The 27764-nt window shown below is 39.6% G+C and overlaps 3 protein-coding genes across 5 annotated transcripts; 1 reads left to right on the top strand and 2 right to left on the bottom strand.

Annotated features, from left to right (window-relative positions):
- Positions 1–5463, bottom strand: LOC116265716 (uncharacterized). 3 transcript variants are annotated; one of them, XM_031646538.2, is made up of 4 exons: positions 5176–5463; positions 4289–4370; positions 1106–3110; positions 1–597 (listed from the first exon to the last, which is right to left on the bottom strand). In XM_031646538.2, the coding sequence occupies exons 3-4, from the start codon at positions 3032–3034 to the stop codon at positions 433–435; spliced, it is 2094 nt and encodes a 697-aa protein (XP_031502398.1). In that variant the 5' UTR covers positions 3035–3110; positions 4289–4370; positions 5176–5463; the 3' UTR covers positions 1–432. The 3 variants fall into 3 exon arrangements, with proteins under 3 accessions (XP_031502398.1, XP_031502399.1, XP_031502397.1); XM_031646539.2 differs by having other exon boundaries at positions 5187–5463; XM_031646537.2 differs by lacking the exon at positions 5176–5463 and adding an exon at positions 4693–5115.
- Positions 5464–15754: 10291 nt separating this feature from the next.
- LOC116266066 (uncharacterized) lies at positions 15755–16864 on the top strand. Its single transcript, XM_050080959.1, has 2 exons — positions 15755–16161; positions 16444–16864. Exons 1-2 carry the CDS (start codon positions 15873–15875, stop codon positions 16836–16838), a joined length of 684 nt encoding a protein of 227 aa, XP_049936916.1. The 5' UTR covers positions 15755–15872; the 3' UTR covers positions 16839–16864.
- A 1797-nt stretch (positions 16865–18661) lies between these two features.
- Positions 18662–24744, bottom strand: LOC116266078 (uncharacterized). Its single transcript, XM_031647161.2, has 5 exons — positions 24597–24744; positions 23223–23873; positions 19904–20077; positions 19599–19712; positions 18662–18973 (listed from the first exon to the last, which is right to left on the bottom strand). The coding sequence occupies exons 1-5, from the start codon at positions 24636–24638 to the stop codon at positions 18860–18862; spliced, it is 1095 nt and encodes a 364-aa protein (XP_031503021.1). The 5' UTR covers positions 24639–24744; the 3' UTR covers positions 18662–18859.
- Positions 24745–27764: the final 3020 nt, after the last annotated feature.

The raw sequence follows: 27764 nt of genomic DNA, 5'->3' as shown, positions 1-27764 counted from the left end.
TGGGAGGAGGCAAATATATTATCGTGGACATTATTTTATATACTCATGAGAATTGAATATAAATATACATGCAGATGGCTCGATGCAGTTATACTTCTAAAGATACAATGATATACACACCAATAAAACTAAGGCATCTATCTTTTATACATACGGAAGTTTAGCTGCCTAACCTTCTTCATGAGTCTAATATTGAGAGAGACGCCGAATATAGTAAGGAAATTGTATCGTTGGTACATTCTCAAAATCCAACCACAGCCTCCTTTCTGTTGTTCCATTCATGGTGCAACCTCTGATTACAGTGAAATTAATTTGTCAGTAATTTGAAGCACAGGATCTGAGAATTTTCGGTCCTCTGACATGTACGAGGTGTGTTTTCCTCTAGCAAAAATTGGAGACTGGTCCAAACAAATCGTCATTCTTTTAATGTGGTCATTTATTGTACATTTTAGAGAAGAGAGATGGACTCTGGCTGTGGATTATGGCGATTCCGATGGAGAAACACTGCAGAGCTGACAATGTAGACTGAAAGTGAATGAAATACAAGCCTTCATGTACGTTCACCATTCTCAGGACGGGTAAATCTTCCCTGTTACCCTGAACATCAACCATATAACAATGGGTCAATCGTTGACTGTTTCAGTTATAGTTCTAAAAGAGTAATATCCCTGCCTAAATTGTACCAATGACAACTAAAACATATCCATAAGCATTTTCACAAGGAGAAACTGAGCATATAAGATGAGTCCTCAGAAGCCTTTTCAGCCTACAAAGAAACTAACTTCAATATCTAGTGAAAATCAATATATGCTCATGGGAGATCTAAGTTTAATTATCATAGAAACATAATTTTGACATTTGAATTTCTTACTTTGCTCAAGCTGCTAGTCTGCAACATGAATTCATAGAGGTACAGCTTGATGATTAGGTTTGTATATTTTTACAAATAATTGATGCCTATATTCATGGAAATTCGTAATTCATCTTTCATGTGTACCAGTGAAGTCTGATGTGCTGACTTAACCATTTAAATTTCAGTTCTGAAGAGTCAAGTTACTAATTGCATCGGCTTTGGAACAAAACTTGACTACAAAATAACAGTTACCTTTACAAACAGATCAGTCGATTTACATTCTTCCTGAGATTCAGCTTCATTCATATTTGTGCCTTCACATGACCGATCATCAAGCACTTTCAGAGGACAGCCAAGATCCCAACCACCACAATCACAACCACCACCAGATCTCCATCTTTCAATAAGGCTCGATGGCCCACCATTTCTGGTCATTGGTCCACCATGAAAATCTTCAGGAACTAGAACAGTTATGTTTGCAGTAGATTTCCCTTTACTTCTTTCTACAGGTTCATTAGAGTTCCCAACCTCTCTTTCTTTGAGGAATTTCAGGCCCCAACCTCCAAAGGCTGACTCTTGGTTATTCCTATGATTCAGACAACCTTTCACCACCACAGCAGCCAGCTCAAGATTGGGTATGAGCTGATTCATTAAAAGGTTCTCTGCATTCAAATGATTGAAGTCTGTCCCCTTAGAACGAGAGCCTGTCTGAGAATGGTCATCATTGTTGGAGCTCGACAGAACTGACTTAGTAATAGTTCTAGGCTTAGATTGGTGTGATGCCTTAAAAAGATCTGATACTATCTTCTGCATCCCCTTGTTCTTCTTGCCGTCCATGTTTACAGGTGACATATCTTGCCTAAATTCTTCATGACATCTCGCACTTACACCAAACAAAACATATTCTGTCTCAAACCGTAACTGATTTACATTGTCACAATCAAGTGAAAGCAAGCTTGATACTTTCATCTTGCCAACAATATCTGAAATGTGATCAATGCCATTAATTTGCTTGTGACCACGGCCTTTGTTATAGAATAGATATATCCAGTCTAAGGATTTATCTTTTGAAGATTCTATCCTCCATGGTTTTGCCCCATAAACCTTTCCCTTGTCATCCAATGAAAATATAAAATGAGGGACTCCACCTTCCCAGCTACATTGAAGCACTCCTCTGAAGAAAGACAGACAAGAACTGGATTGACATGAATCTGCTGTCTTAGAACTAGAACATGAAAATATTACACCATCTGAGAATTCCTGCCTAGTTATATCTGAATCATATCTGTCTCCCACTGATGCTGCCTCTGGTGCATGTGACGAAGTTCCACAAATTTCAAGAGGAAAACTATCAGAATCTGAGCAGCTTGTGCTCCTATCCTCAGTAGATGTCAACCTGTCTGGGACAATATTTTTAACCTGATCACCTAACTGAATAAGTAAAGGACTTCTTAAAATGCTAGCAACCTTTCCATTCCCATTAACAGCATTTATAACCCACTGGCCCACTGGGCTAATTTTTACACTCTTTGGACGATTACTGTCATCCGAATCGGCCATTATCATATTGTGAAGCATAAGGCTGTTCAATCTGTTGCTATTTTTTGTTTGCTTTTGAAATTTTGAACTACCAAAGAGAAACTCCATCTTGGTTTTAAACTCGACTGGATCCTTAAATGATATTGACGCTCTGCATATAATGTTTAAGGGGGCAGATACAGTGAGATAGTCCAAAACCTTAGTTTCTGCTGAAGCTGAGCAACTACATGCTTTGCAATCTCTGTAAATCATGGTATTTATACAATTACAAGATCTAGGTCTCCCTACAAACTGGTTTGTGATGGATCCTTCTCGAGTGTTCCCACTGCTAGCTCCATATGTGTTCCCACAGTAAGTACTGACTTCTTCAGCCTCACCAACAACAGGGTTTGTTGTGGACTCATTTTGAATATTTTCATCAAAGTTGGTGCAAGAAGAATCGACTTGGTATGAGCTGGAGCACAGCTCCGAAGATGCAAATAGCTCAGGTGAGTCCCCCCTTACCCTCTCAGCCAAATCCTGCTCGTCAGAGTCTATCCCATCATCTCTAGCCAATGCTACATCAACATTCAGGAATGACTTTGACAAATAGTCATCTGAGAAATGTTCATGTGCATCTGCAAAAGTCTCTTCTGTCTCCATCACAAATAGAAATGAAAAATGCTCAGTCTCAGATGAAAATGACAAAGCTGCTTCAACTTGTCTAGACTGTCTCAGCCTGCACAACACCACATGACTTTTAGTACTAAGATTATTTTTTCGCCATTTGTACTCATTAAATTATCAACAAGAAACTGCAGGATTAACAATTGCTCCTCCAAATAAGGTTAATCATGAGAAAAGGTTAACAGAAAAAATAATATTATGTATAGAAGGTACATACTTGCAGGTCCTTCAGCTACATATTAACCACAAATCCTGAAAAAAAATTCTTAAAGATGCAATTATGGCTGTCTCTATTGAAGGACTCATAAATGTACGACCCAATTCGTTAAGCGAGAGAAGGGCACAGAGCATGACAGATATGAATTAGATTATCACTGGTAAATTTGATGGTTATATGGATGTAAAACAGACATACAATAATGTTGTCAGAGTAAGTTTTATTGTGATATAAAAGAGACAGATAGTTATAAAATGGACTCCTCCATAATAACCAAATGTACAACTAACAGATGAACAAAGATGTAAGTTTAGAAGAAACGTGAATTAAAGTTTCTTTGATAAGTATCCGATATAACATAGCACAGTCAAAATCCAACATAATAAGAATGTCACCTTTTGACACACTAAATCCCGATATCCCAAATTAGAAGTGGCTCTGGATTTATGAACATTAGCATATTGGTATCTCAGTAGACAAATTCATTGGCTTAACCAGTTCAAATCAGGCCTCTCTTCCAAGTTTTAGCGTTAGAATCACAAGTTTCACTCTAATCTTGACAGTTAACGGTAACCTTACTCAGTTATTAGGCGAGGTATGTGCCAGAACTCCATTAAATCAAGCAGCCACTCATCTGCTAGTCAAGTTAATTGGCAGATGACTCACTGCCTACGAATTTTAGAACAGATGGAAACAATAATTTTTTTGGTTGTCACCCTCCAGAAAACAAGATTCTGCATTCATTATAGTTCCATTAACTCAATTAGTTTCCGTGAAACACTCTCCAGGTGAAGAGAGCCCAGACCGCACAGCCTGCCGCCAGGCTGCCCAACGGAAGCTTTGGCATGGTGCAGTCACCCATGGTTTACCCTTTAAATCCATTAGCTTCCCGCCCGTGCATCGCTTGTCATCACACAAAAGCATGACGAGATGCAATTTCAAACTGACAATTTCAGATACAAAACTCAAATAACATATATTCTCTCTGATACTCTACAATTCATCTTCGTTACCTTCGCCATTTTACAGACTCGTCGCTTGTGTAGCCAGTTTCTGCTGCTTAATTGTACGTTGATACTGCTCTCGAAAGAATTCCTGAACAGAAAAAAAGAAAAAAAAAATGGAGCTATAAGAAAGAAAATATCATCGCGCAGATATTAAGCAATCCCCATAAGTTTAACAGCAAAGTAAAAAAGTAACAACATGAAAACGAAAGAAACAGCCAGCACATCTGCCTTCCATCTCCTGCCCTTCAAGTGCCACAGGGTTGAAGAAGAAGATGGTGCCAAAAGTACATAATCAACAAAAGGTTTCACTGTGTGGAAAACAGAAAAGCAAGGAAACCAACTAATATTTTGTTACGAGGCGAGAAATATAAAAACGATCGAGAACAAACACGCCAAAAAACATGTCCAACCTTCTTCCCTTCCATCACAGCTCCAGCATGCTCAAAATTCAATTTCTAGGATCTCCATCAATTCCGAAACCTCCACCACCAACTAAACCAGACAACTTCCAGAAAAAAAGAAAAAGAAGAGAAGAAGCTCCAGTATTTCAAGCGCAAAAGAGAAAAGAACAAAGGAAGAATGACGAAGTATCGCTCTCCCTTCCCTCCCTTCCTTCTTCTCACAGACCAGGCATAACCAACATCAAATTTCTCAATTCACAGACCCCAGGAAACAAAATACCACCACCCACAATCCAACAAGTATACTCATCAAGAAAACATTTTTTTTAAGGATAACAGCAACATCACACACGAAACCCAGCCTTCTGACCCACATTTTAGGCCAAATAAAAAGGTGGGTCACAGTGGAAAACCGCCATAAAAGAAGGAGAAGGAAAGAAAAAAAACAGAACGCAACATGAGGTCAGCCATGTGAGAGTTTCAAAAACTCACTCAAATTTTACCTCCAGCAGCAAACAGACCAGGCTCCACGAGCTACTCAAAATCCTGTGCACCTCCACAAAACCATTCGTCAAAGAAAAGAGAAACACTGGACCACTCCTCTGCCTTCCTCCTCCTCTGCGACCAAACTCAAAGCACTTGCTTCGTGCGTTCTACCTTCCACTGCAACTGACTACGACGTATTCCCACCATCTCTCTCTCTCCATATTTCAAACTCCAAAATTCAAACTTTTCCATCTAAAAAACTCTCTCTTTACACCCACTGAATCAGATCCACACCATGGCTTTTCCTGGTTGTCCTGTTTCCAGTCTTCTTTTCTTTGAGACGATGCTTCCCCATGGAATCGACATATTTACATAATTGCCCTTCTTTACAGTTGGGCCGTTGACCAACCCCCCTTTGACTTTCTGAGTTCTTTCGGGCCAGGAACCCACATGCTTGTGGGTCTTGACCCTGGTCTGTCTAGCCCTTAAATCCATGTTCATTTTTTAAGAAGTTCTTGGCAAATTATTCTGATTATGTGTCTAAGTGCATCGTACAAGAGCACGTGAACATGTCCCAATGCATATTAGATTAAAAAAAAAAAAGGATATGAATGTACAACTCAGATTCATATAATTGAGAAGACATAGCGTATGATCATAATGATATAGCAAATCGATTGATCAAAGGTTCAGTTACGTGCACGAAACAAGTTGGACTTGGTTCAGCTGTGATGATAATGAACTTGGCTCCAAAATTTGACCGATTTCTCCTTTCCACGAAATGTTGATCGACTAAGTTTTAATTGTACATGATACAAGAATTAGATCCCTCTTTATCCTCACTGGCATTATCAATGCAATCAATTATGAACGTCGTCCTTCGTTGCAAGGATGCTTTGAATGAAAGCATATTTGATGTATAAAGATTCTCCAACGAGTGTTCACGCACAAAAAAAGAAAAAAAAAAAAAAGATTGTGATTTGATACATTTTAAGATGTTTTTGTTAACCGTAGATCCGATACAATTAAATATTCAGTGAAACAATAAATATTATAACAGACTTATTTAAAGAAGCGTATTGATGTAACCGGCTCCCATGTGGGCTTGAAAAAAATAATGAGGTTGGCAACTGAAGACAAGAAAAACAAAAAAGACAGATGCAGATGAAAATTTAGGAAACCTGTAGGCTTTTTTTTGTAAAATAAGTGTTTTAAGGAGTATAACATGATTGGTCAGGTTAAGAGATTATAAAAAGGCAGGCCTTTTAGTTTGATTCATGCCAGCATTGTATTTTTATATCTTTAAGTAGTGGGTAGTTGATGGGTATATTGATACCGACATAACTCAAAACCCCACAAAAAAAAAAAAGAGGGAACAACGAGTCGAGCTCGATTGGTGAAAGTTCGGTTCCTAAACGAGTTCGAGCTGAGTCATTTGTTTAATGAGTCGAGCTTGAGTCATGAGTCAACTCGTTCAGATAATCGAGTTGAGTTCGAACTCAACACGTAACTACGGAGTTGAATTCGAGCCTTAATCAAGTCGATATACTCAAACGAGTTTACAAGTTTGTCAAATCTAGTCAAGTCAAGCTCGAGCTTCACACGTAACGATGAATATCAATTTTATTCAAAACTAGTTTGCCGAGCATTAATCAAGACGAGTTCAAGCTCAACACGTAACAGCCGAGTCAAGATCGAGTTGCTTTCGTCAAGCTATTCTCGAGCTCGAGTTTAAGGTTTCATTGTCGAACCAAGCTAGAGCTGATTGGGCTCGGCTCGGCTTGGGTTCACCCCTACCTTTGAACATATTTTCCGACGGGTAGAGCATGCACCCATAATGATACAATGAACAAGTTATTTAAGAAAAAAAAAAAAAAATCAAACGGGCCCGAATTAGCGACAAAATGTCTCCCATGACAGCGCGCCCCCAAACGCACCTCAGGTCCTCAGCAAGGGCGATTAGCCGAGTCGAACTTCGACCACAAGGGCGAGACAGTAATTTGGCACGGTGGAAAAAGCCTAGCTTGCCTTTTCGGACAGCTAGAGTTGAGGCCTTTTGGCTTTTCAATCTCATAGCCGTTGCTTGTCTCCAAGACCGGAATCGCGATATGGTAGGTCGGAAAGGACTTCCATGTAAAAGGGTAAAATTGTCATTTAATAATTTATTGAAAATTATTACGTTCGTGATAATATTGATAATATAGCATAGGAGATTTTTTTTCCAAAGCAAACACAATTAACATCACCTCAAAATGACCGAATTACCCTTCAAGAGAAAGGGCCTCCGGGTAGCTGTCACCTCACAAAACGAGAGAAAGACAAAATCCCCTAAAAGCTGCTGCCTCGCCTTTGCATTTAAATTTTAAAAAAAAGACCTTTTTTTCCTATTTTCAGAAAGGTCAGTGTCTTCTGGAATGACTTAAATGCCCCTGGACGAAGGTGATTCGAAAATGAAAAATGCCGGTCCGGTAATTTCGTTCGGATGCAAGAACCGGATCTGAGCCTTCGATAAAACAGCAGGTATCGGGATCCACGATGCCAGAGCACGGACGCTCCAGATTCAGCTCGACGCTGGAACTTGGTAGAGCGGGTGTCAGGTCAAAGTTGAATTCAACCCGAATCCATTGGCTCAGGATCCAAAGCGTGGGTTCGGACCCGTACAATCGGCTAGCCGCTCCGGGGGATCGGAGCGAGTGGTACGCGATTGTAATTTTGGGAAATGGCAGCGTCGTAAAGCAACGGCCCTCATGTTGCATGTCCGTTTGTCCAATTTATTCTTGTCACGGAGGAGAATGCGCGGGCGCGGGCGCGGGAGCGCGCGCATGCACACTGACGTATAAATTTCTGCGGAGGGAGAGGGACCATCTTGTCGATAGTATCGTACTGTTGAGCAGCAAAGGTACAAACCACTTGTTCATTTGGATCGTGGCAATATGAATTACTAACTGGCGTTCGGACTTGGATGCTTCGGAATTATGAAGTTAAATAATTGAAAATGTTTCTTTGCATAGATTGGCGAAGAGTTTTTCCAAGAAAAAACGCCCAGTAAAAAGTGAAAAAAATAAAGTAAAATTCGATTGTTACTTGAAGAAAAAAAAGGGTGTGTCTTGAGTCTCAAATGAGAGGTTAATCTGAACCCACTTTTTAACATGGATTTCAGATTTTAGCAAACTTTTAATTGTCTAGTTTGTTAGCTCAACAACTATCGGGGCGGGGGCTAATGGGTGATTAATTTTTGTTTGAATCATTGATGTAATCAATTCTCTATTTTATAAAAAGAGAGCTACTGACATGCAAGTTGAAACGGCATTTCGAAGAATCAAAAGCAAACCCTGTATCCTATGGCAACGACGGCTCACTTCTAAGCAGTAAGATGAAATACTCATCATAATCACCCAAAAGAAAGTTAACAAATTCAAAATTTTAAACGTGGAAAGTGCATGTGTGTAGTTCAAATATGGTTGAGCTTTTAGTTCACCTCATAAAATTTTAATTATCACCGTACTGGCGAGATCCAGAAATATTAAACCTAATTATAAGAGGTCAAATGAAATAAATATAAAACGTAGCCCAATTGGGTTTAACCATTGGCAATGAATGTCGAACGCTCATTTCTTATCCCACTTGCAAAGCTGAAGAAAAAAAAAAACACAAGAAATGCACCATTTGGTGAAGCGTCTCTGACGGTGTTTGACTAGTGAGGGAGACTAATTGTCCGGCTGAGATTGTCTCCTCCATTAGGGGTTTGACATAATTGGTCGGACTATTATATCATTTTCTGACCAATTAATTAGGCAAATACTGCAAATCATATCTGTCTATTTTCTATTTTTTATTTTAAAAACAGTTAAAACAATGGCCAAATAATTGAAAATTTCAAAAATATTTTAGGAAGTATATAGGGACAATATCATGTCTCAAATAGGTTTCACGCAACCTATATTGGCTAATATTTGCTAATGGTAAGAACACCAAATCCAACGACATGTCTATGTTTGAAATGGTCCAAAACCTAAAGAAATGGTCCTTGAGTCATCCGAGCCAAATAAGCATCAAAATTTCAATGATTTTCTCCATCATAAGACTCTTTGTCTCTGTCTCTACAGGCACACACATGTGCACAGGAATGAATTGTTTATTTCATACTCAGTAGCTATCAACAAGAGATCTATACTTACATAAATGGAAGGATGTTGGGCTGGGAATTCTTATGTGCAGACCCATGCTTAGAAAAAAATTATTAATCATACTATTTTTTTCCTATGTTAATTTGTCTTAGAGTACCTTTTATTTTGTAACAAATTAGCAAAGCAAATGACAAAAAATTTTCGCATATATACTATCAGATTGTCAGTTCAATTCTCATGGGTGTTATTTCTTTGGATTACAAACAGTTAATACAGTGCATTGTAGTTGATGAGTGTCCTGCTTTCCACTCAGGAGCCGAAGGAGGGGGATGTGGGTTTTCGATTTAATCGTTAGATCAAACCCAAGTGTGCGTGTCTGCATGCATGCATGCAGGTGTGTATACCCACTTTGTTCCCTTACAAGTAGCGTTCCATTTTCTCTATCTTATTCTCCTTCCAAAATTCTGGAATTTTGGAATAATACCAAATGGGGGACAGGCGAATAGATTCTATTTTTGAGAAAGGTACTCGGTCACTCTTGACAAGAATGCCTTGAAATGTTACTGCTCCATCAACTTGTGCCACCTTCCCTTATCTCTTTCTTTCTTTTGTTTGTGTGTTTTCTAACAGAAGTTGCTTTAAGATAATATGGGAATATTTCCCTTTATCCCAAACCCTACTTTTAGACATAGGCCTTTTGGGATGAAGGAGGAGAGATATATATAATATGTGCCACTAACCATGAGAAGCCTAGCACCCCTTCTTGGCAACAAAGGGTTGGTGTTGGTGAGACTACACAATTTTGGATTCAGCTATTTCTAGTCTTTCTTGTTTTGCCACTGGCAGATGAAGCATTTATTAGTTAGCCAATTGCCATTCTTCCCAAGCATGCATCTTTATGTTGTTGAAGCTATATGTCATTAATAGAAACATTACCATATCTCAGTTGGACATGTATATATATATATATATATATATATATATATATATATATAAGGGCATTTAAACTGAATAAATATGAACTAGTATATAAGTCATCTAATAACTTGAATGATGGTTTAAAAGGGGTGGCAGGCAGGGGCCAGGTGGGGGGGCCGCTTGGGCCATGGCTCGGGTGAACGCATGAAAAAAAAATTATATTGAAAAAATCAAATTTTTTTATTTTGGCCCCACCCGTCGCTCCTCTTGGCCCGACCCGTGGACCGTTTGGCCCGCCCCTGAAAAAAATCATGGTTTCGCCCCTGGTGGCACGTAAAGTTGTCCTTTTCCAAGCTTTTATTGTCCATGAGAAAAGTATCTTTACTCATGACATATTGTTAACTATCAACTTTGCTAATAGACTGGTGATAGTGAGTTACAGAAACTTTTAGTGAAAAGAGTCGAATTATTATTTCAAAATTTTAATAAGGGAATATCATTTTTCAAAATTTTTATATAGGATAAATGAAATTTTTTAAAAATTATATGTAAATTTAAAAAAATTTTGAAGGGGAGTCAGGCATCTACAGCCCCATTTTGACTCCACCCCTGGTTACATATTCCTTTTTCTATATTTGCAAATTTAACATATTTTTGTGTGAAGCAAATAGGCCATGACGTTTCACAGGTCAAGTGATCGATTTACACAAGAGATTCTGAGTGATCCTTATCACAAAAGCGACTGTTACGACGCACCATTCTCTTGAAGCTTTCCTTGATTTTGCATGCCATGAATGCGATCTATAATCCCTCTAACCGTTCATTGGCAGCTTCTTTGTGTACGTCTTCAATTCAAGGAAATAGATAAGAAGAAAGGAACAGAAAACGAGTGACGCCAATCAAACAGCGACTTCGTGGATGGCAATGGTCCAACCACCTTCTCTCTTGAATTGTTTCATTTTTCAGAGAAAAAAAATTCTTGCTGAAGCATCTTTTCATTGTTTCAGTTCATATTAAAAGAAAAAGATAAAAAACTTTTTTTCCTTGTCAACTGAAATTCATGTTTTCGTGAAACTTTTCCCTGAGAAAAAGGTTTACTGTGGTTGGTACACCTTTTTTGAAAAAATTTTGTGCTTCCATCGATAAATTTCACTTGTTCTTACTTTAGACTCTTGCAGGACTTGGTCATCATGTTTGCTTGAATAAAGGTCACCAGATTTCAAAAGCCTTCATTTTAAAGTTATAGGCAATTGAAAAGGGCACCATAGCTATGAAAAAGTGTCTCTTTTTTCTCCTGAAGCATCAAATTCATCGCCTTATATATATATATATATTTGCAGTACCAAAAATTGAGAATAATGGGAAAATATCTATATTTTTGGAGAATAAGGCAAAGAAAACAACAAAAACGAGTGAGAGTGACGTGACATGTACAAAGAGCTGGCGGACAAAAATTGGGACAAATGGGTAAATCTAAATTGATGGTTAGCACAGACTCTAAGGCGACTACGCGTTTTAACCTAACACAACAGTTCACATTTAGAGGCAATGGGATGCAACTCATTTACAGGCATTCATTTTCAAATCATCTCTCTCTCTCTCTCTCTCTCTCTCCCACTTTATATATATATATATATATATATATATATAAAATTTAACATTTTTAGTTTTTTCTGCTTAGAAATCATGTCCACCCATTAAAAAATGCATTACAATAGATGTTGATTGACAGGTTGTTATATGTGGGGATGGCATCTGAACGGTTGTATTTTAAAAAATAAAATTTTGTAAATTAATGGCTCAAATGAGGTACCCAGTGCATATTCATCGTCCACCTGATTGATGGTTTGCATCATCATGGATCACATGCAAAGCCTAGTACCTCTAAGTCTAGCATCTTGGACCTTCTTACCTAACAATGTTGGAGCAAGCTAGGGCTGCATGCACTGACCAATTGGACCTAGTCTAGCTAGCACATACAAAAGCACTAATTTGGTGGACTGACAAGAAGATCATCAACAATCTTTTTAGCAATTCTGCAGATTGGCTTATTGGAATCCCTAAAAGTCATGCTAGGAATCATGTGAAGCATGACCAACTTGATGGACTACTCTTCTATCTTCTTCCCAAGATTGTCCATGAGTCTGAATATCTCAGTGTGCCCAGCCATGCATCTAACTGTACATATGTGTATGAGTATATATGTATTAGATCTGGTTTGAATTTGATTTTTATTTGTATCTGATCTGAGTCGGGCTTATGGGCACACTACCACTGTGTTCTTTTGCAGACTATAAATCTTCAGGATATTTTTTTGAGATTTTGGTTGTATAATCGAACCAAATTCGAGCAATCTGATGTTCAAAGACGCAGACTACCTGCATTCAAATCAATTGTGACTTGTTCGTCAGACTGGTCAACTGATCAGCTTGCTCATTAGTTATCTATACAAATCTCTGTGTGCTCATTCGTTCATCGACTGCTGTTGCAGTTTGGGTTTCTGTATCAATTCAGAACAAGTTTTGTTTACATGGGATGAAACCAGATCTATTTATCATCCCTGCTGAGCTCCAGCAGCATCTTTAAATGGCAGCTCAGCCATTGCTGAATGGTCAGGCGATGTTGCAGGTGGTGCACTGATGAATCCGCACCCGTGACTCAACAGCGACTATACATGATGCATCCTGCCTTCATAGACGAAATGATGCTAGTGACCACCGAATGGAGCGTCACTTCTTTCATTTCAGGAGAGCTCGACCACCATGCATTTTGAAGTCACCACCATGAAAAAGGCTCCAGCTGAGTTGGATTTCAACGTTGCTTTCGGCTCTGTGCAACACAAGAAAGCCAAAGCAGCAGAACAGCACAGGATGGAGACAAGATGTGATCCAAGACATTTGTCCTGTCTTCGGTCTGTACTTGGGACTGTAGCTAAGGCGAGCAGCCTCAACCATGTGCACTGCCATGGAACAAAGAGAAGGAAGAAGTTAAAAGGGAGGGCAAGCACATAAATGCATGTGAATTCTTTGGCTGGTCCCCTTTCTGCTTTTTTAGGAAGGTGAAGGGATGAGCGAGACAAAGAGACATTCTTAAGAAAACCACACTCTGTCACCACAAATACATGACCTAGAGAGAGAGAGAGAGAGAAAGAGAGCAACAAAGTGACAAACACTCAAAGCTAAACTTGTTTTTAAATTGGAACAGTTAGGCCTCCCTATTTAGCCCAAGCACACAAAGTTCTTCCATGCTCTTTCTCTAAATAGCAAGGATTTTGCCTGCATGTTTTTTAGGGTAAATAAACATTCCTCATTCCTTCATCAATAATCACAAACCAACAGCATCTCAGTGAGTTTTTTGAGCTCATGAATGCAAAAAGACTGCCATATAGTGGGGTGTGCATTGGCTGTTAGATTGGCCAATTATGGTTTGATTCCTCTGAGCTTCATTCCGTGCCCCGGCAGAGGTTGGGCAGTGGCAGAGCGAGGATATTTTGACTTGGGGGCACAGCACAAGTCTGATGTGAGTGCTTCCTTATAATTTTTAAGTCATCACACAGTTCACACTGTCATTTTTCCAATGAAACTTTTGATGGGCCGGTATGAGCAATCCCATGTATCTCGGCTACTGAAGTTGGGTGTATCTTAGCAAGACAAGAAGAAATTAGGTGTGTGAGAGTTGGTAAGATGTTCCTGCTACTTTCTCATGAGAATTAAAGCAGCCGGCTTTTACTGTAAGGTGTATTTGAATCTTTCAAGAAGTTATTTAGGGTGCCTTCATCCTAGATATCTTCTTCATGGTAAAGAAGCTCGAACCTTACAAGCTCTAGTATTTCACCACTTTTTTTCCAGACAGAAGATGCAATTCTCTGAGAAGTTGATAGCCTCTCCCTTGTTTGAAGGAGGAATCGAAACATGCCCTTGGATTTGTGAGAGAACTCCTGAAACCCTCTCTTTCCATGACTAAGTGTCTGTTTCGACCTTGAAGTAATGAGTGGATAAGTTTCAGATCCATAAAGTTCCATTGGTGCAGCGGCATTAATACAAGTCATAACTACCAAATTTCTGTCTGTGGGTTGTCCTGATCCATTTTTCAAGCGCTCACATAGTTTTTTCTTTGTCACTGTCACATATCCAGGCTGTGGCAGTAGTATGTTCAAGATTTTAGTTGGAGTTAATTATTGGGCATGTGCCGTGAAAAGGATTGATGTTCATCAAGTATATAACATTTTGAGATCATGTTTTCTTTTTTTTTTTTCTCTTTTTTTCTTTTTTTTTCTGTCTACTAGACAAGAACTCGACTTAACTTTCACACAGAAATCACAATGAGAGAAACCAACACCAGTTCAATGGACTGGCTAGGAGTTTGAACTTAAGGCCTTCTAAGTTAGGCGACAAGTGTTCAATACATAGCCCTCGAGGGGTATAATGTACTGGGATGTAAGGTGGTCAACTTTAAGGGAGCCTCTGTCACGAAAATTATGGTTACCGTCAAAACCTAGTGTGCGAAAGGACCGTAAAAAGTTCTTGAAGCATGCCCGTGAACTCTAAGGTAAGGGGTATAGAGGGGGCTCAATCCTCTTTAGGGGTAGTAGAAAAATAACCACTCACCCTGAATTTTAAAAAAAAAATCAATACATCAAGTGTGGAGCGTATATTTCAAGAAAGTTATAAGGCCAAAGAGTTTGCCTAACCCCAGCTAGCATACCCAAAAAAAAAAAAAAAACACTGACTTTACTGTCTTCAGTGGTATTTCTTTTTTCTGGATGCTAGCAATTTGATACTTAAATAATTGCACAGCAAAAGTGGGATGTCAGGACCATGTTTGGGTCAAGTAACTGACAGAATCCAAGACATCAGATTGGGTTAAGGCAGATAAGAGTCCAAGCTGCCGAACTTTTCCTGTGGCACAATCTCTACAGCACTTGTCCTGAGCAGGTACTGCTTTTTGAAGGAGGAATTTGGTCCTTGAACCAGAAAGGAAGGATGCATAGTTGGTGCATCTAACAAAATAGATTCTCAAAGCAAGTAAATTTGGGTTCTGTCTGTAGTTCCAACATGAAGCTGAATTGACCAAGAAAGTAAGGATGCATAATTGGTGCATATAACAAAATAGATTCTCAAAGCAAGTAAATTTGGGTTCTCTCTGTAGTTCCAACATGAAGCCGAACCCAACTGTGAGAAAGATTATAAGAAACTGTGCATGACATGTATCTGACCAGGTGGATGGAGTTCTCATTGCTGGTTTAGCCAGTTAAATTGCTACCAATCAGTCGGTTTCTTTGCTATGAGGTTGTGTTTACGCAATTTAGGCGTTCAGTATACCATTTCAAAATTTAATAGAGAAGGTTCTGTGATTTTATCTACTGCTTTGAAGCACCAATCATAGATCACTAATCGTTGTGGGCACTTAGTGCAAGTACAAACCGTGCACCATAGGTCCATAGTTTTAACGTTCTTAATTTAAAATTGAATGAAAAGTCCGAAAATGTAATATAAAAATGTCAGGAAAATGAACATTAAACAGGCAGTGGTGCAGTTCCACACCCCGTCTTCTTCCTGGGTTGGAAGCCCCAGATACCATGTTCCATAGCTGACCCAGAATACAAATTGGGTACAGTTGTTGGATGTCAACCCGAACCCGTATTCATCATGCTCACCGATGAACACCAACCGAAACGGGCTGCTGAAACTGTCCATTTCCTGCAACTTTCTCCCTGTTTCTGATGAAAAGAATTGCCCCCTTTCAATGGATGGTGTTGAAGGAGCATCTTGCCACGAGACCACTTCTCTCAGAAAGCACATAACTAAAGCACATCTTTCTCTCCTGCGGGACAACCAATTGTTCATCTCCTCTTTGGGCTTAGGGTTAAGCCTCTTCTGCATTCACAGATGCAGCTATTGGGAACCCTTAGCAGCAGCCATTAAAGCCTCATACGGAGGTCTCAAAGGTATGAAATCCATTCAGCAACTTCACTCGCTTCCTGACGCAATTGTATTTGCTATCAAGGCTCTCATGAAGGGGTACAAGGTGGTGTCAAAACGCATAAGTTTGCCCCAAACGAGCAGCGGGAGCTCAGGATTCGGGGCAAAGAGGCTGAAATCTTATGTGGGTATTCTTAATTTGATTAGATATGTTCGCTCCATGAAATCATTGACACCAGAAGAAATTGGGTTCTTGGGTTTCTTGAGCATCATCTACAAATTGACGAAGAACTCGCTGAAAACTGCAGAGTGTTTTGTGGGGGTTGAGTCTGGCGCTTTATTAAAGAGGGAGCTCGAAACAATAGGATTGATCGTCAAGACGGGGTATCTGACATCGGAATTATCGCGAACGAGGAAGGTGGTACTTGACGAAGAGGGTGGAAAGTGTGCATTTTTATCTGCAAGGTGTACAAGTAATAACCGTCTTTGTAGGGACTTTTTCTGTTTACACATTACGAAAACAGATTATGATGTCTCCTGTGGGAGATTACTCGATAGACATCAGATTTTTTTCTTGAATTGTGGAGTTGTAAAAGATGCAAAGGCTGTAGAATCATGTATAAGCGACATTCTTTGCCTATCAATTCCTGTCGATCAGGAGATCAGAACAAATCATTGTTATAGAAATATGAATATGACATAGCAAAAGTTTGGTTTTGGACGTTTTACTGTATAAATGCTTAACATTGCAAAAGTTGTTTTCGCGAGTTCACTTGTGATCAGCTTGAAACATTCTCTTTGCTCGGTGAATCATGTGATACTTTTGTCGTTTTGATACACTGGTGACTGAAGAGAGTGGACGGGAGTAGGTTAAAAACAAAAGTATGAAATGTAGAGATGTCAAAGTAGAAGTAACTTTCAACTCAAGCTCTATGTTGAGCCGTTTGTATCATCCTGAAGTGGACTCTGTGCTGGTCTGTAAAAACGTCAGGACCAGAATATGGGGATCTAGCTATACCCTAAGACTATGCCTGTATCAAGCGGTTCAACTTGTAGAGTATGCAAATAGGATCCTGCCTCTATCAAGCAGTTCCACTCGTAGATTTTGCACATAGGACTCTGCCTATATCAAGCAGTTCAATTTGTAGAGTCTGCATGTAGAGGTACGGAACAGGGAAGAAAATGTGTTGAGGCTCCATTGTTCATAATGTCTTTTCTAGTTCAAGAGTTTGAGACTCCGTCAAATTTGGTGACCTGGCCACTAATTCGTTTGATAATGCTGAAAAAACTGACAATCAACAAAATTGCAGAATGAATTCGTATGTTAACACAAGTTAAACTCTTGGAATATTCTGTCATCGTTCTGCAGTTTCCTTGTAATTTTTGCACGATGGGTTTGGAGAGATTCATCTGGCATGCTGGAAGTCCACAAACCAGTGGAAGCCAAAGATAGCATACCTCTTGTCTTTTACGGTCTGAATTGGACGACACGATAGGCTTGAACTGGATCATATGTTGTTTTTCCTCCATTTTCCCATCTCGTGGGTCTAAAAAATGTGGCTTCTCTCACCAAAGCTTCTTTTGGTTGTGAACTATCTCACTGAACATCTCTGAAAGTATATTCAAAATCTAATTGACTCACGAATACACGCACATGCATCACACGGACGTACTGATTGATTCATCAGTGGGAACAGCAGCCAGTTTTGAGAGTGTGGTCATCTTGGTATAGTGAATATAAGAGCTATGACTCCTGATCCTAACGCAATTTCTACTCATGGCAGCTGTCCTTCCAGGATTTGAACTTCTTTTCCTCTTTTAATAGTATCACATGTTTCGGACACAGCATGAACCTGACCACAGACTCTACGGGAGTAGTGACCGATCAAATTGCCGCTGTTAATGAGTACTTCCTGCAAGTGGTTCTTCCTTGGTCTCAATTGAACAAAGCTCACAGACAAGGTTGTTTTCTGGTTCAACTGTAATATGATAAAATCTATGGCCATAGTTTAAGAACAGAAATTAGGTGGAGGGCTGATTTGCAATGATGAAGAGTAAATGAAAGTGCATCTGATTCCTCTGATCTATTGGGAAAAAAGGAAGCTGGACGCTGACTGGATTTTGTTCGTGTCCGATCAGTTGGAACCCTGTCTGATATAGATAATTTTTTATTATATGAAACGGCAAATCTACTTTATGGAATCCACAAAAGTTAAAACTCATAAACCATTTTCCTTCATATATTGGATTGGATGGCACAGGAAAGGTCTCGGTAGCAAACTTTTTCACCTTTTACGCACAGATGAACCAGATGGGTTTAGAATCTTTGACATGCCTGCAGATAATATTGCAGATAGAACTCAAATGGCTACAAAATCGACCTTTGAATTCAAATGGCTACGAAATCTATCTTTGAATCAATTCCACGAGAATGAATCAATAATTGCTGCCTTTAAATTTGTCAAAATGAAACTTTTGTTCTCAAGTCTCCATTTACAGTCTAGCCTACATGCACAAGCCAAAATATGAAAGGAAAAAGGGCAAAGATCTTTCTGCCGATAATGAACTTATAAAATTTGAGGGCTCAAATTTAGTAGCTCCTGAAGCAAAGCACTTCATACAAGCGTTTTCAAGTAACAGTTTCTCTTATTGAACAAAAAAAGGATACGTTCCAGGCTTCATTCAAGTGTTGATGTACAAACTCAATCTCCAACAGCGAATAATCTAAATCCAGGATTGAATAGGATTATTCGTATCGAAAGAGTTCACGCCACTAATGTGGGCAAAAATGTCTGAAGAGTCGATCAAGTCCTGCTCTTTGTAGTCTGCATTATCGACCTGGACAAGCAAAGGAACTTCAGTTCATCCCAACTCTTTTTCTTTTTCCCTTCCTGTTCTTTTATAAGAATATCTTATGGCAACCATGAGAAATATTGGCACCACAAACAATTTATTGATGCTCAAGTATGTTTGGCTTTTCTCAACCATTAGTAAGAAATACATACTGCAACGAATCATGATAACACTTCTATATAAGGATCTGGTTCTTCACAAGTGTTTTCTTCCACAAGGTCAAGAAAGCAGGCCCTTTGTTAATACTTTCAACGGAGATTTTGGATAGCAAACACAAACGATATAAAGTGAGACAAAGGTAACGAATCAATTGCTATGTTATGGCAATGTTGCATGGAAAAAAGGTAAAGCTGACTAAAACTTCTCCCCTGTAACGAACAAAGAATCTCGTTCATATTCTGAAAATTTCTACTTTCTTTCTGCCAAAGAAGAATCTTTACCTTGACTGGATATGAACAAAAAAAACCAAAGAAAACTGTACCTTTCTCTTAAAGAACAGAAGAAGAAAAAACCGAAAGATAGGCACCTTTTGTCTTGTGATCATTCAAGAAAGTCATTGTGATATGATCTGACAACTATGAGTTGCAGGTATAGAGAAACCATGACTTACTTCGTCGTCGTCTTCAAAGTGATGCGTTCTTGTTGCGTCGCCGAAGTCATCATTCTTTGCAAACCTTCCCCGAACACGTGGTCTGCTGTCCGCTAGTGTCTTCCGGCAGGCATACTACACATGTTACCAGTCAACGCAGAAGGGAATTATAAAACTTCAAATTCTGCTGTAATGAACTAGTCTAAAAATGGGACTGATTTTCTTCGAAGATTATGCTTTCTAAAACTCAAATACTTAAAAACATGATTTTTATGTTAATGTCAATTTACATAGTTTGGCATACACATAGAGAGAGAGAGAGAGACCTTGATCTTCTTGTTGAAGTTTCTCTGGTTCCTCTTTTTCATGTACCTATGAATCCTCTGCTTTCGCTCCTCCACAGAATAGCGGCCAATTTTGAAGCCTGATTCCTCTAAGGGAGGCGCATCGGACGTCAAAGCGGTGCCACACCCACCACCACCCACTACCTGTCCCTTCTCCTGAAGCCGGCCATCCCACCCCAAACACAGCAACTACTACTGTCAATTTAATCTCAACGAACGCAGAAGCAATTAATACTCCAGGACTCTACCAGTGGCTTCTTTATTTTTTGTTACTTTTTTTTTTTTCGCAGTTTCTTCAAAATCTATGAATCCATTTTTCTAACTAAAAAGAAACGCTTGTTCAACTGAAAGACTTCACTATCTGGGTGAATTTTGAAAATGTATAAAAAGTAAATCGACATTATTAATGCTTTCCTTCTTTGTGGTTTGATCAGCAAATAAAATTCCTTTCCATTGTGTCCTTCTGAGCAGACGTCCTATCAGTAAAATACATTCATTCACTAGAAAAGTTCCCTCGGCAAAAGCACACGAAATTCCAACATATCATTCCTTCAAACTTACTGAAGTTCATTGCCCACTCTTTTACAGGATGACTACTGCCTTTCTATGGAATGCCGGAGTACTTAGGCCCAGTTTGTTTCACTTATTATTCTATCCAGATCTATTTATTTGCTAAGAAGAAAGAAAAGTTTTATGGTGACTGAAGCAAACGTTAAAAATGGTTGCCTTCTGTGAGACCCACTATTAAGCACAGTTTATTTTCTGTGCATGTTTACTTTGACAGCAAAATGCTGTATATGCATCTTTTCTGCAGTCATTATCTTTGGTCTGTAACAGTTCCTCTTACCTCACAATGAACCAAAAAAGGCGTTAGTTAAACTGTTGAAAAATCAGTGATCTTCAAGCTTGCCTTTTAGGTGAACACAGGGGATCGATTCAAGGGGAGGTGCTGGCCTCTTTTTGAGAAGACAAAAACCAAGCCCCTTTCTTCACCTTTTTGTTCATGTCTAGGACTTGATCAGGGTCCTTATCCAGTGTGAATATATGCTTCAGTTTGAAAACCATGTGTGTTCTTGACACCAACATGCTGATCGGCACTCATGTGCCAAAAGTCGATAGATGCCCAAACTTTAAAAAAGCAGAGCAGTCCTTTTACTTGATAATGGCAACCCTTCCCCCAAGATCACAAATAGTCTGGATCTGATTTGACGGTCTAGTCGCTTCTGGATAAAGGATCCGATACGAATACCATCTCCAAAATGTCTTGGGATGTTTTATTTGCATCTCTATAGCTTCCTCTGTAACGTATCTTTTCTAGATAACAAACCTCTAATCATGTTTGCCATCCTAGAACTAGTGGCAGAGGCCAAAAAAATTTGGCTGAGAGGCATTTTGAGTCCCCTACTCGGGTCTATTATGGGCTTCGCATGTGACTGAAGCTGGGTCTAGCTGCAGTACAATGAGATTTTTGAAGGCCCACAACCAGCCACACTGTAACTCTGCTAGCCAGAAAAATTTTTTGAATTGGTATTGATTCACATGTTTTCATACCTAAAAGTAGGACACTTACATGTATAACAAAGTAAATATTAACAATTTTAATGCAAGAGTGAAAGAAAATTGAGAAGCTGGTGTGGGTAGTTGCCCACACTAGCCTATATGTGGCTCGGCCACTGCAGGGTATCCAATTAAGTTGATCCGAGACAGACCTCTTCACACCCATAAGAGGGGGTTTGGTAGGGACTTCGTGTTCTTACCCAATGTCTCCGAAGAGACAAGAACCTTGTGTTCTTATCAAATGTCTCCAAAGAGACAAGAACATTGTGTTCTTAAAACATGCATGCTTGTAACACATATTCCAAGAACGCTACACTTTTTTGTTTAAGGAAACATGCTCTGATTTTATATGCCCAGCGCCATGTTTTCTCAACAACAACATGTTGCTCTTGATTCATGTATTTAATTTTGGGAACATGTGTTCCAAGAGCTTAATACCGCTTCATCAAATGCAGTCTTATTGAACACAAATCTTCATGTTACCAGGAGTGCTTCACCCTCCTATCCTAGCAAGGGAGATGCTTCCTTTTTTCTAGAAGTGACTCTATGCAGTTGATGGTGAAGTATTGCATGGGAGGTAGATCGAGTAACCGGTACTCGACCCGAGGATTGATTCCAGTTTCCTTTCTTTGCTCCCTTGAACACAACACATGTAGACTCTAGGACACAAGTTGCATTAAGCCGCAAAATTTGGTGGTCCTATTGTGTTTAGTTGAACAAATTTTGTAAGATCCTTATAAAAAATAATACATTTATGAAAGATGTAGTGAAAAACATGGCGGTTTTACAGGTGAAACCTGCCTTGCAGTATGCGACTTTTGGAAACGAAAAACTGTATTATGCTCCAACTCTTTCCACATTTCATTTTTATTTTACAAGAGCTATTAAATATAAAGCATGTTTTGCTAAGTTATAGCTGGTACCCCTACTCAGAAGAATTAGTACAGTGTTTTCCAAGAAAACGCACTAGAATTTGGCCTATAACTTCATGGTTTTGAGAGCCCAACTGACCATCTGGTAATATTGTGTTTACTGGTAAAGCAATATTCAAGATTGAATGATATGTGTTAGTGTGCCTTACCATGTGTTAATGAAACATAAACAATTGTAGCTTGAGTAATTCTTCCATTGAATTAGAGTGTAAAAGTGACTGGTAAGAACATTGTCTTCTTGGGACATATGCTTTACAAATATATTCTTGTTTCAGAAAATATATTGTAATTAATTATAACTAGCATTTTCTTATTAGATATAAGAATATCATTGATAATAATCATACTATATTTCTTGACATAAAAATATATAGTGTTTTTGAGATATATGTACTATCCAAAATATCGCCAGCTATGGCAAACATGCCTTACGACTATCTTCGCCCTCGATCGAACGAGAATCCTAGCTGCATGAACGACGTTTAGTATAATACTAAAAAAGGCCTTATATTTCTGAATTTTTGACATGCACTATACTTGACCACACTCTCAGATGATGTGACTCTCTTGACGGGAAACACCATTAGACATATTTTAGACAATTTTTATTCTCTTCTAAGCAACAAGACACCAATCGATCGAAACTGGTTACGTGTTTGGTGATAGATCATTTTTGTTGTTATTTGTGAACCATAAAAAAAAAGTGTGAAGCATATGATGAAATGTAGAAATATGAGCGCGTTTTCAAATTAACTGAGAAATGACATGCTTAAATGAAAACTTCTCAATCCCACGGCTGAAGAGGGCATTACCTGCATGTCTCCGGCGCTATAGAGCCCGCGCATCGACTCGGCGGAGAAGACGCCTCCGAGACTCTCGGCGTGAATCTCCAGCTCCGCGGCCATGATCCCCGGCTCGGTTTGGTGCATCGGCCGGCAAGCCCTTCCTCTGGCAGCCGCAGCCGTCGGGCTCAGCCCACCTGGCTGCACGAGGCCGAGCGTGGCCGCCTGGGCGAAATCAATAAATGGTAAGAGGCACTCCACCTCCGCCTCGAAGGGCGGCCCGAAGGAGCACGGCATCGGCGAGGAAGAGTCGAGGCTGGCCCCCGCCTGGCCGAACACGTAACAGAAGCCAGTTCCGGCGGCATTGTCCTCATAGGAGGAGGCGGAGGAGGATAAGTGGTGGATCGAGGAGAGGTCGAACTGGTCGTGGAAGGTAAGAGCAGGCGCGTAGCTCGTCGGAAAGTCGACGCCCTGTTGCTGGGGGGTGCCCGTAAGATGAGAAGCGGCGGCGAGAACCGGGGTGTTCCGGTTGCTGTCGGCGGATGGAGATGAGGAGGAGAAAAGGGTGTCGCCGGAGCTGTTAGAGCTGCAGACGTCCGGCTGGTTGCTCAGCGTCTCGGCTAGGAGGACGTCGTCCTCCGCGAAGTCGAAAAACGACGCCGGTGGCACAGCGAGATCTTCCTGCAAGCGAAGAACGTCGTCACAATTACTGGAATACCCTCAGCCTCCTGTTTTATTGGTCCGGTGATCTAGACGAGGCGGCTTCAAGTGATAATCTCATATCTCATCGGTTGGGTCATCGAGTTCAATCGAGCGTGGCTGCATTTGAGTACAACCTCGGTGTTCGAGCACCTTATCTTCTCGATGATAGCAGGACTATAATTCGTATATTTAATCACAAATCGACTATTCTTTTGGCCGGAGATTGTGACCGGAAAGACGATGAGGTTCTTCCAAGTTTAATCTGTCGCCTTCCAAAGATTTTAACAATTTCAAGGAACCTTCACTTGAGCAAGCATGGTAAGGTTCTACCGTAAAAAAAATATTACAACGATGGTTGAACGCTCGAACTCTGTAATAACTAAGCTTAAAGAGAAATGCTCCTCCGCGTTTCGAACAAAAGAGTTATTCATTTACCAAACAAGGATCCATGGAAGAAATTAGCAACGTCCTATATCAGATGGGCAATGTGAAGAACAAAAACTCCGACGACAAAGTGAGACATTTTCATTGAAGGGGTAGCAAGTTATCCCGATTCTTTTTCGTTTCCCTTCAGCAAGCTTCTGCTAAAAGCCTAAAAGTATTTAAATTTAAAAGTTCTACACCTAAAGAAGCGATCAAGAAAGTGGAAATGGAAAAAAAAAAGAACGTGAAAGTAAGGAAGATGGTATCATGAACATTTACCGGAAAATGTGATTCCGGTGGATGGAGCACGTCCTGTAACATCTCTATCTCTCTCTTTCTGTGCCTCACAACTACAATGGCGATTTTCTCTTTCTTATTTTTGCTCAGACTCTCGAAGAGAAAGGGAGGGGGTGGAATGAGCGGAGGGCCTTAGATATCGGTCGGGGGGAGGAGGGCGACGCCGGCCGCTTTATACCCATCAGACCATCGCCACCTCCTTCTCGTCTGACGTCAGCGAATCAGCGCAACGCCGTCGAGCCGCGGAGGTGAAGGGGCGCGTTGCCCGGCCCCGCCATTAACGGCCCTCCTCTGCCGGAAGCCACATCGGACGTTATTCTTCCGACGTGGCGACTGCCGATCTGTCGGCCCGCAGGGCTCGAACTTATTTTGGCGGTGGTTGGCCGAGCGACCGACCGACTCCGGTCCGCAACAAAATCTGTTTACAAGACACCCAATCGCCAAAAGGCCGCCGCTCCAACAACATGTCCCATGAGTTGGTTCGTTTGACTGGGACTTAGTCAGGGACTAGGCAAGTCAATTTGGTTTGGGAGACTCAAAGCCGAAACTCTTACTCAATCCTCCTCGATTCGCTTAAAGTATATGACATGTTTTTGATATCTTGAGGTACCATTCTAGTCGCTTTAACTTACAAAGTTTGATTTTGTGAGAACCCGGTTTGGACTGTCCCCAAAACACACCTTAAATACTGTTTTAGAAACAACACTTTGGGGGCATTTGGATGATACCCTCTTCTAATCCAGTTTTGTAAAAATTAGTTTTTATAAAAGGTTTTTAATGAGTTTTAAAAACTTTGTTTTTTTCTTTTATTTGGGTGACACTGGTTTTTGAATAACTTAAAGGGAACCAAGTTTTTCACTCTCTTTTACACAGGTTTTGTTAAAACTAGAGTTTTCTTCAAACCTAATTTGATAGCACCCAAACATTCCACAACCTGATTTTGAAAAGTAAGCTTTTAATGAAGCGATGGCAAACAGTTGGAATTTTGATTGAAATCTGAAGCTTGAAGATATCAAAAGTTCGTGTGGATATGGTCAGAACAGAGAGCTAATGGGGTCCGGATCCTGATCAAGGAGACATTGATGAGCGCAACAAATAGTGGCATATTCTGTCATACGACATGGGTTTGAGTTGCCTCATGACCCAAAAGGGGTCCAGACTCATATCTAAGGACATTTAATGGCTATCCAGCACTTAAATATGGCAGTTGCCAGAAAGGATAATAACACCGTCTCGGCCCTTTATGCTTTATTTCCATGGAATAAAGCATGTTGTCTTTCCTTTTTGGTAAATATTTAGAATATTTGAAGCTTTTCTCTCTTGTGGTATGGTAAGACTTTTCCAATCATGAGAAAGTACCCTTCTTGTCCTTTCAGGTTAGTAAAATGTTATAGTGTCACATGTATATATGCACCTGTAAGATGGTGAAAATAACGCCAACTCTATTGTATATACCAGCAACATCCAGTTTTAACATGCAAAGTGTAAACATATAGGCTAAGTTAATATATTTGATCTATTAGGTACATCATCATAATGGTACGTCCGAAGGCATCTGGATGAATACTATGTTCTTAAAGCATATATTCTTAAAATGCAAGTATGAAGAACACCATGTTCTGGGTTCTAAAGAAGGCAGTATAATTGTGTCCAGCATTTGATTGTTAGATTTAGAAACACCTATAATTGCACAACTTGTTCCGAAATAAAAACATGGCAAATTCTTCAAACATGAAGAACGTCCATTTCAAAAAACATGTTCTTTTTCTTGCCAAACGCCCTTCATGCAATCTTAATGAATTTGATTTTCTGGAACAGATTGGTCAAAGGAATAATGCAAATAAATGGAGAAGGTCAAGGTGTTGCGCGCTTTAGAAGAATAAACCTTCACATCAACAAAACTGGGTGTGAAGGAGGCTTCATAATCACACCCAACACTTGAACACTTAACAGTTTGCATGATTTACACATTTGTTCTGTAAAAAGGTGTTTGATTTCATTTTTCTCCTGAGAAATGCCAGGAGCAGGACTTGCTGTATAGATCGACTAAATCTTAGAATTAATTTAATCAGCAGCACTTGAACTTCAAAGCATAATAAGAACAATTCATAAAGTTGAAGGGAAAGAAAGAGGAGTCTTTATGAGAGAGCACAGTTCATATGCAAAAGAAAGATTGGTCAGGAATCTCATGAAAAGAGCAGCAACTTGAAGACAACTTCAAAACTCCTCATAAAAGAGAGATTGAGAGAAAAGAGCAATTACCAAATCTTCACTTTTTTTTTAGAATTTTTGCATTCGTCTTTAATTTTGACTAAAGACCATCTCTTCCTTTCGGGAAACCTGGATGCTCTATCCGTTACCTGCTGGACAACTTGCTCGTGCAGGATTCTTTTGTGCGACACCCAGCGTTTGTACGGATCTGCATCTTAATAACAAAGTAATTCTTTTTAACAGGAGTTAGAGAACATCACAAGTAGCTGTTCAAATCTTTTGAGAAACTCTAAATAACCGACTTAGTCCACAAAATAATTCACAAACTCAAACTTCATCAAAGGGATATAGGAAAATGTAACTAAAAAACCATTTTTATCCTGATAAAGGGAGAAAAAATCCACTAATGAAGGGAATCTTCCCAAATTCACTTTTCTGTTAAAGGCAAGGAGTTGTAGCCCACTTGGGCAGTAAGTTAGCCTACCTTTTCAAAGGATTTTTTTTTAAGGATTTTTTTTTTAAATCATGAGTGGTTACTGTTACCTCTCAATGTGCTTCTTCTCTGAACCATAAGAAGTCCCCAAGCCAGTTCTGTGAATCTTGGGAGAGAGGAAAGGGGGGTGGGCAAGCGGTGGCATCTCTTAGGGGCAGAAGAATGAACCATTCACCCTTTAAAACAAATTAAAAAAAAAAACCATACAAAAGAAGGTCAATTAAATGTATTTTCAAAAGTTATCGTCGATGAAATTGTATTTATGAAAGGAAATTATGCATCCTATGACCATGAATCAAAATTTGGGCTGTTATTTATAAATTTTTCAATGTTTTATAACCACTAGCACAACTTTTGATCGAATAGTAAAAGCATACTCATGGTTGAATGTTTTTACCCTAAGTTGCTTGATTTGAGGCATGCACCACAGAAATTGTTGAGAAGTG

Source organism: Nymphaea colorata, chromosome 12, assembly GCF_008831285.2.
Source record: "Nymphaea colorata isolate Beijing-Zhang1983 chromosome 12, ASM883128v2, whole genome shotgun sequence".
Taxonomy (NCBI): Eukaryota; Viridiplantae; Streptophyta; class Magnoliopsida; order Nymphaeales; family Nymphaeaceae; genus Nymphaea; species Nymphaea colorata.
Note: the sequence above shows the minus strand (reverse complement) of the source record. Positions and strands in the feature narration are given on the sequence as shown.